This window comes from Rhagoletis pomonella, unplaced genomic scaffold (assembly GCF_013731165.1).
Source record: "Rhagoletis pomonella isolate Grant_MI unplaced genomic scaffold, Rhpom_1.0 Rhpom_scaffold_01538, whole genome shotgun sequence".
Classification (NCBI taxonomy): domain Eukaryota; kingdom Metazoa; phylum Arthropoda; class Insecta; order Diptera; family Tephritidae; genus Rhagoletis; species Rhagoletis pomonella.
In genome coordinates, this window is record NW_023460093.1 from 14,929 (window position 1) to 23,935 (window position 9,007).

At 37.8% G+C, this 9,007-nt stretch overlaps 1 protein-coding gene across 4 annotated transcripts in view; it reads right to left on the minus strand.

The window, feature by feature from the left end:
• LOC118752484 (ceramide glucosyltransferase-like) overlaps positions 1 to 8,445 on the minus strand; it is a 19,546-nt gene extending 11,101 nt beyond the window's left edge. The window contains exons 1-2 of one of the 4 annotated variants that reach the window (XM_036487394.1): positions 8,337 to 8,445; positions 7,798 to 8,060 (exon numbers count right to left, since the gene is read on the minus strand). In XM_036487394.1, coding sequence (XP_036343287.1) covers positions 7,798 to 7,895 — 98 coding nt within the window. In that variant the 5' untranslated portion in view covers positions 7,896 to 8,060; positions 8,337 to 8,445. The other 3 variants (XM_036487392.1, XM_036487393.1, XM_036487395.1) reach the window with 3 other exon arrangements.
• Between the last annotated feature and the right edge of the window lie 562 nt (positions 8,446 to 9,007).

Below are 9,007 nucleotides of genomic sequence, written 5' to 3' on the forward strand. Positions count from 1 at the left end.
CGGCGGCGGGACTCGGCGGCGTAAACCTCTAATGTGAACACAGTTATAATACTTTTGTGCACAACTGCGCGCGGGTATAAACGTTTTTTTAATGTTTATTATTTTTTTATTAAAGCCTAGTTAATTATATATTAACACCATGTAAATTAGTTCGTTTGGTTCAATGAACTCACTCTTCTGAGTCTTAGTTCGTTCATCCTATTTAACTATAGCTCACCTAATTGAACTAGTTCGTCAGTAAGTGCTGAGTTGCAGAAAAAGAAAAATATATGACAGGGAAGACAAAAATATGAACAAAAAACTTAATTATATTCATTAATATGACTCCAAAATATTAAAAATATGCTTAATATATGCCCAAAAAATGTATATAACGAAAAATTTTTCGTTGATCCCATAAAAAGTTTTTGCACATACATACAAAATGTATTTAATAAAGTGTGATTGAATTTGACATTGCTCTCAGAAGAACCATCCCATGGTGGAATAATAAGGTGTTGTCAGTAGCGACGTGTTTGTTGTAATTTTGACAAGCTCGGCATGCTTATTTTCAGCGCTGCCGATCTTAATTTTTATAATGCTATTAGTTGGGAAATTGTATTTAAAATACTCCATTTTAGTATTTCATTTTATCGCGATTTTTAAAGAACTTGGTGTTTTCAGAACGATATTAATATTTAAAATTGCTGGATTTGTATAATTTTTGTCCTCAAAATATAAAATATAAAAGATATCGTAGTTATCAATGGAAAAAGACGTACACAAAAATCGTATGGAAAGGAGATTTTTTTATATTAAATACCTTTTGCTGCATTGTCATAATATCGAGCCAAATTGACTACTGATACACTAGAATAGAGCGGCAGCATGGTTAATTACGATTTCGCTTATATTATCGATATTTATGTGTCTTAATCTACATGTTAGCGGCTGTGGCGTAGTGGTAAGCAGTGCGCGCTCCACTCCTCACCAACTGGGTTCAAGCCCTGGTCAAAGCAACATCGCAAAAAATATAGAAAAAAGGTTTTTTCTTAACAGCGGTCGTCCCTCGGCAGGCAATGGCAAACCTCCGAGTGTATTACTGCCATGAAAAACAGCTTCTCATAAAAATGCAATCGCCGTTCGGAGTCGGCGTAAAACTGTAGGTCCCTCCTCTTTGTGTGACAACATCAAGGCGCACGCCACAAGTCGGAGGAGAAGCTCGGCCAAACACTAACATATGTGTAAGCGCCAATCTAATATATTTATTATAATTTATTATTTTTTTTTCGTAGGAGAGGGAAATGCTTTATGCACTGGCCGGGGGCGCTAGTCTCTATACAACCTTCCCCGAGTGTGGGACTCCCACCGAAGCGTGTTGGGCTACCCACTAAAACCCAAACTCCCACCGCCCGCGCAAGAATCCCGCATCTGGCACCGCAATTCTGCATGTCTTCAGATGCAGGAGCGCGCTGTTAGAGCCTTGGGGCTGCTCTTTTGTAGGGGCGTTTCATTCGGGTGTCCTCAGTAGACAACCGTCCTCTCGTTTGCATCGGAGTACGAATTTCACGTATCTCGCAACTGCTTCCCACTTTTCTGCGCTGGAGATCATTACCCCAACTATGTTGTTCGGAGTTATGTCTCCGTGTCTTTCTTCCAACATTCTGCGCGAAATCAAGAAGTGTTCGCAGGTGAAGAATGTGTGGTACAAGTTATCTTCGACGTTAGTAGTGACAGAACGGTGAGTCCACCCTTCCCATTCTATGAAGATACTCTCGGAAGTAACCATGACCGGTGAGGAATTGCGTCAGGTAGAAATCGACTTCCCCATGTGGTCTGTTCAGCCATGTTTGAAGGTCGGCTATCAGGGAGTGCGTCCATCGACCTTTTGTGCTCGCGTTCCAGTTTTGTTGCCACTGCTGGATCAGTTGCTCGCGCGCCCTTGCCGCGGCAGCTGCTCGACCTATCTCGGTACTGAGATTGTAAATCTCTTTTCGCTCGTAAGCAAGTAGCTCAATTGGCACCGCGTCCGCGGACACTGTACGGTATGCAGAAGCAATGCGTAGTGCCCCTCTGCGCTGTACCGAAGACATTTGAATCCGGTATTTTTTTGACTTTCAATGCGTCAGCCCATATTTCTGCCCCGTACAGGAGCACCGATTGGACCGCTGTCATCAGAAGCTTCCTGCGGCATGGCTTCGGGCCGCCCACGTTCGCCATCAGCCGGCTTAGAGCCGCCGAGCTCTGCGCAGCTTTTTCACATACTCCATGGATGTGTTCCCAGAATGTGAGTTTGCTGTCAAGCTTGACCCCTAGGTATTTTGTAGACCTAGAAGTCGTCACGAGTTGAGGTCCGACCATCATATTTATAATGGCTGGGATCCGTTTCCTGGTGAGGAGCACGATCTCCGTTTTGGCTGTAGCCAATTGCAGACCGTGATCGCTCATCCATCCACTGACGTTGCGCATGACCTGGTTTAGCTTGAGCTGTGCTAGCTGGACATTTCTTGCTGTTATGACGGCGGCCACGTCGTCCGCGGAGGCGACAAGGAAGGCGCCCGCCGGCATTTCCGTGTGCAACAGACTGTCGTACGTGGCGTTCCAGAGGTCCGGGCCAAGTACAGACCCCTGTGCCGCTCCGCCGGTTATACATCTCTTTCTCTGACCTTGTGCTGTGTCGTACAAAAGCCAACGGTCTCTGAGGTAGTCCCGGATCATATCTAGCAAGTATGTTAGAACCTTGAATGACCGTTCCAAGGCCTCCAGCATGTCGTCCCATCTTGCCGAGTTGAAGGCGTTCTTGACGTCCAGTGTGACTAGCAGCACTATTGGCCGCGCCTGGTGGCAGGCTTCTTCGGCCTTATGTACCGCCTCGACTACTTCGCCAATTGCTCCTATAGTTGAGTGTCCCTTCCTGAAGCCATGTTGTCGGGGTGAAAGGCCTCCCTCGCTTTCTATGGCTGACGTCAAGCGTAATTTGAGCAGACTCTCCATCATTTTGCCTGCTGTGTTTAGCATGCAGAGTGGCCGGAAGGATGAAGGAGAGTTTGGGTCCCCTTTGCCCTTGGGTATAAGCACCAGTCTCGCCTTCTTCCATTGGCTTGGGAAGACCCGGGCCCTAAGGCAGCTGTTGTACATGTTAAGCAGAAGATCAGGGCTCGTTTCCGCTGCTAACCTGATTGCCTCCGCTGGTTTACCATCTGGGCCTGGAGCCTTGCCGGCTTTCATGCTTCGCAGGGCTAGCTTCAGCTCGTCTGTCGAAAACAGTGGTGCCTCGGCTTGCTCCTCGACGAACACTGTGTCGGCTCTTAGTGGGTGTGTGGGTTATTATTATTATTATTATTATTAATCTATTTAAAATATCATTTACAGTTTTATAGGAAATTGCCTTATTTTACGGCCTGTACTTTTTTATAAGTTACAATATATGTCCAACCTGTGTGGAGCTGACGATACAAACATATATGCAGTCTTATAAGTCTGTAATTAAATATTTTTCTACATTTAATTTGAAATAGTATGCACGAACGGATTAAAAGTACTAAATAATTAGTACTTTTTCTACTACTTTAAAATGCGTGACCGGAATAGGCCTGCCGAAAAAGTGAGGTTAAGTTACTGACAACACCTTGTTTTTATTACACCGTGAACCATCCTATCCTAAAGTCAAATTACAAACAATTTTATGAATTTTGAATCGTTTGTCTATATTATAATAGTATTTTACTAGTAATTTTTAGCAAAAAAAAAACCGACTTCAACTCCCATATAAAAAAAAAATATATATATATATCTCATGATCCGCTGATCGGATCTTAACCAGATTAGTATGGGACCACCTCTGAGACACTACCTTTCCGATGCAAAAAGAGTTATCGAAATCGGTTGACGTGGTCCAAAGTTATGCGGTAACATACATAAAAAAAAAATAAATAAAAAAAAACAAAAAAAAAAAAGATTCCGACGAACTGATAACCTCCTCTTTTTTTGGAAGTCGGTTAAAAAGAGAGCCGACCTGAGCTGTCAATCACACCTTGTTTAATACACCTTGCATACATACAGTGACGGGCAAAACTGTAACATGGTGTAGCACTTTTTCCTTCAGTCATCGCTATGTTTCCAAGTTCTAACGACTTTCATACTTTTGCTGTATGTTAATATTGGTACACCTGTGTTTCCCCTCTCATAATGATTTGAAGTCAATCCAACAACAATAATAAAACCAGCAGACAAATATGAAAATTAAGGCAGATGTTACAGTTTTGCACTCATATATTTTTTAAAACTTTTTAACAATTTTAACGAGAAAAAAGAACTACTAACACAATGTTCAGTACCCTTTAGCTTGTTTTAGTTTCTGGGTGCGATTTGGCATACCTTATTTTTATCTCTGTAAAACTTCTGGAGGTATATCCTCCATATATCCTTAGTTTGCTTTCACAGCTCATGTACTCGATTATACGGACTTGGATACTTAATAAGCTGTGCTTCTAGTTGATTTCGCAAATTCTCGATGAGATTTATGTCCGCGGATTGTGAAGGTCGTATCAAATTAGCAATTTTTTTATTTTGTATCCAGTCTTTGCGAACATATGCAGTATTTTTTGGGTGATTTTTCAGCAGAAACTCTCATTTTTCGACTACATCTTGCAAATTTTGTTGAAATATGAACAGATACTGTTCCTTACGCATAATGCGTACTAACGGACCCACAAAATTGTTTAAATACAACCCCAAACTATTATTGACCGACCATTGTGATTCACAGTTTGCCTCACATGTTGCGCATGGCTTAATTTGGGTCTTTAATCCAATACCATGCCCGGCCATCTGATTGAAAGCAATTAATTGAGTCTTGTCAGACCAAATAACCTTCAATTGAAACTTAAAAATATGTTTTTTATTGCATTCTGAAAGGCCTAACATATCCCAATAGGCAACGGTTCGGTTTTCGGGCGACACAGCAAAATGCTACCACTCTCGCACATATATTTTGGTCAAATTAGCTTTTTTCTTCATTTAAGATGCCATTACGCCAATTTGGCAATTCGTCGCCTCGCTGTCTACTGATTTGCATTAAAGTTTAATACCTTAAGCGCTTCTGTAATAGTGGCTGCATCGCTACTTGCTGTGAGTTCAGTGAGTTTTTCGGAAGCGAAGTGTACACAATTTTGACAGTTAAAACTCATTCTCATACTTCTTTAATCACAAAATGAAGAGTGCATACAATTTTCAGTGTAGGTATAGTTGAAAACTCTCAGTTGCAGCCCCTGGAAACTGTTAACTAGCTTCCGCTAAAAAACGAAAAATTTTGATTGAATTTTTCAACCACAAAAACTGGTTAAGCGCGAAACTTCACTAAAAATACGCATCGAAATATTTTTAAGAGTATACTAAAATTGTTTATTAGAAAATAACGGGACTCTCCGTTGTTTGTCAGCTTTTCCTCTTGTCAATCAAACAAACATCGTCAGTAACCCTGGCTATCTGGTATTGTCAGATGAAATTATGAGAAAATTAATTAACTTATTACCAGAATAATCGTTTTATGCATTTTTATGCTTTTTCGCCAAAATATGCATTTTGTGTCATAATATTCATTTGCATATGTGTGTTTCCAGCGGAAGGTACACCACGACAAAAAAATAAGTTTTATATCTAACGTATTTACGGGCCGATTTGTCTGCTTTTTAAAATATGTACTGGCTATGTAAGTAGAATCATTTTTGCATAAAATGGTCTTCCTAGGTGGTGCCAAGGTCGAGATATTTCGAAAAACCGTATTTATGGTCCGATTTGGTTCGAATTTGGCGTATGTGGTTGAAACATAATACATCATAGATTTCTAATAAATTGACCCTGAATTGGCGCTGAAGTCAAAATATAAAGTATATTCTACATAAAATACATGTTTTATTTGCGTTGAAAATTCATTTAAAAGCAATATTAACAAAAACATAACGATGGAAATTTATGTCACGTGACGCCACGTCACGTCACGTTTCACACTTGGGGCTGTAAAGGAAAATTGAAACAATTTGCATTAATTCAAAAAACTCTAAAAACAACTAGAATTGCTCCAAATCATATTAAAATAAGTTTCATGAAAATAGCCATCCACAATTCGCAGAGTTTTGCGATTTTGTAAGAAAAGAAAAAATCAACTTCCATTTTTTGTCACGTAACGACACTCTCTTTAAATGCTTATATTTCAGGACCAAGCAGTTCGATTGATTTCATTTTTCGGTTAAATATAGAGCTAATTATGTGCTATACAATGGCCCAAAAAAGTTAAAGAAAACAAATGGTATTCCTTTTGTGTATCACATTGAAATCGTACGACTGTCACGTGCGCCACCATGGGAATGCCCATATGCGATATGCATTTGCATATTTTTGTCTTCCCGAGGCTTCGCACGTGCTGAATCTGTACATAAGTATGCACATATACGCGTTTGGAGAAAACACGTGACAGCCCTTTTCAAAGAAACAAAGCCCAATTGCATACGTAATGGCCAAGCACTTTCATTTGATATATAACATTTTTAATGCAACCAACGGACATTATAATTTATTAGACAGCGCTTACTGCACATCTGGAGGCCAAGTCCTTTCATTTGACAACTCACTTTTTAGTCCAACGATCAGATCGCATCTTATAATTTTTCGTAAAGGCGGCAACCCTTTTCGAAAAAAGAAAGCCTCATTACACATCTGAATGCCCCATCTTTTTAATTTGAATAAGGATCAATCATACTTATAATAAATTATTAGTAATACGAACTGCGCGCATCTAATATGTTTATTCATTCCTCGACCATAACATACTTATGGTCGTTAACGCTGTTTTATTGTCCTGTCTTCACTTTAAATTAAAATTATCACACACAAACACTGTAAAATCAGAAATAAAATGGTGTATCGCGTGCAAATAAGATAGTGTATAATGATTTCATATAAAAATGTTCAAGGATAAAATAGTGTATAAGCAGATGCTTTCAGAAAAATAGGCTCAGCTCAAATGGTATTTCTAAGGCAATATGATACATAATTTTTTGTGTGGTGTATTTAAAATGCGAATATTTTGAATAAGAAGCGCACAATTAAAGTTTAAAGTCGATCGATTGGTTTATACATACTCCCAATTCGTTTTTCTCAAAACTATACTTTTCATGCAACACTATTTCATTATTCCAGCGACGAAATATAGACTTCCGACCATCTAGACGAGTTTTCAATCCCGAGCGCATGACAGTTAATCAAAGTTTTAAATTTTTCATCTTTTTAATATGAATTTGTAAAACACTTCTGAGTATGCAGTTTTATAACCCAAGAAATTTTAGTATAATAAAGTGCAAGCTTGAAGAATGCTTTGATTTTTAAAAATTGTCGTTTGCTGATAGTCTTTGTTGGGTTTTTGATGTAAATATACAAATTTTATGGAATAAAGGCGCAAGATCATTTGCAAACAAAATTACACTAACTCTGCTTAGATTTTCATAATATGCATTTATTATATGTAAAAAACAACAAAAGACCATAAGCAAAAATTAAAAATCAACGCGACTTTCTAGTCTTTAAACTTTATGAAAATTTGAAGAATTGTCCTAATTTTTTTCTTTGGTTTAAAACTTTGATTAATTATATTTTAGCTATAGCATCGACAATATTTTAACAAAATATAAACGAAAATGTTTTAATATGAAACAATTTTAATATTAAAAAAAAATTACCATTTTTATATTTTTGCTCCCCACTGTATGTACATATACATACATACTATATATAAGTATAAAATGCAAATAAAGCAATGCTTACCCGTAGCAAATGGCCAAAAGATGAACACACCAAGTTCCACACCAGAACACAAGTAGACAAATTGCGAAACCAAATAGCGGGTTTGGTAAATGTGACATGTTGCTTTTTCAAAGAATAAGCCACGATGATCGCTTTGAGCTTATTCTCCGATTGTGCATATAAATTTGATATGGTTTGAGATGCTGATTTTTTGTAGTTATTTTGTGGTTTTGTTTATATTTACTGATTTTATGTTTCATATTTCGGTGAAATCTTTGTGTACACTGCAAAATAAAACATTTTAACTTGTTATACCAAAGATTAAAATCAACTGTGCATTAACTGAGATATATGTACACAATCATATAAACGCACCAAGGTACTTGCACGCAGTCAATTATAAGAATTTGGATGGTTTATATACTATGTTTTGTAGGTAAATTAATTCTGCGAAATGTAAGTTTCTTTCCTATATCAATATATCACTTCCTAACAAACTACGGTTACAGAGCCTATAAAATTTATATGAGACATGCAGTTCACTTGAACCTTATACGTACATAAGCGTTAATATTATGAGTAATAATACGAAGTGACGGATGTTGTTTATCGCTGCGCATTGACGCATTCTACTGATACAAAATTATTTGTGATAACAAATGCATGAATCACAATTATTTCAAGCATAATCATACGTAGATTGATCATGTTTACAGCCATAAGAGATTAATTTTTTCTTCATCATACGTGGATTGATTTGAAAATAATGAAAGCAACCCCAATTTTGGTTGTATAAACCAACACAAATCCGAAAGAACTTGGCTTACTGATAATAACCATGCTAATGCCATCTGATGAAATGATTATGCTAACGTAAAATATAGGCAATATAAAAAATCATCTAATCAGTTACAAATTAATACTGTTCCGCCGTGAGGGGTAAAATAGCACAAACGGCAATAACCCAAATGTATGTTATTTCCCAATTGAATGTGAAATAAGACAAATTTGCTTTATTTCATTTCTCGTTGAGCAATAAGGCCAACTTTTAAACTTGACAATTGAGTAATAAAGCAAAATAGTGGACATACATACATATGTAGGTAATCACCCAGTTACATTTGACAAAAAGTAGTACATGAACAAGTTAAATAGATTTGTTAGTATACAATTTTGAAAGTGGCCAGCATCTCGGCGACCCACGTTCGCGGGCCGCCCGCGCTCGCGTCCC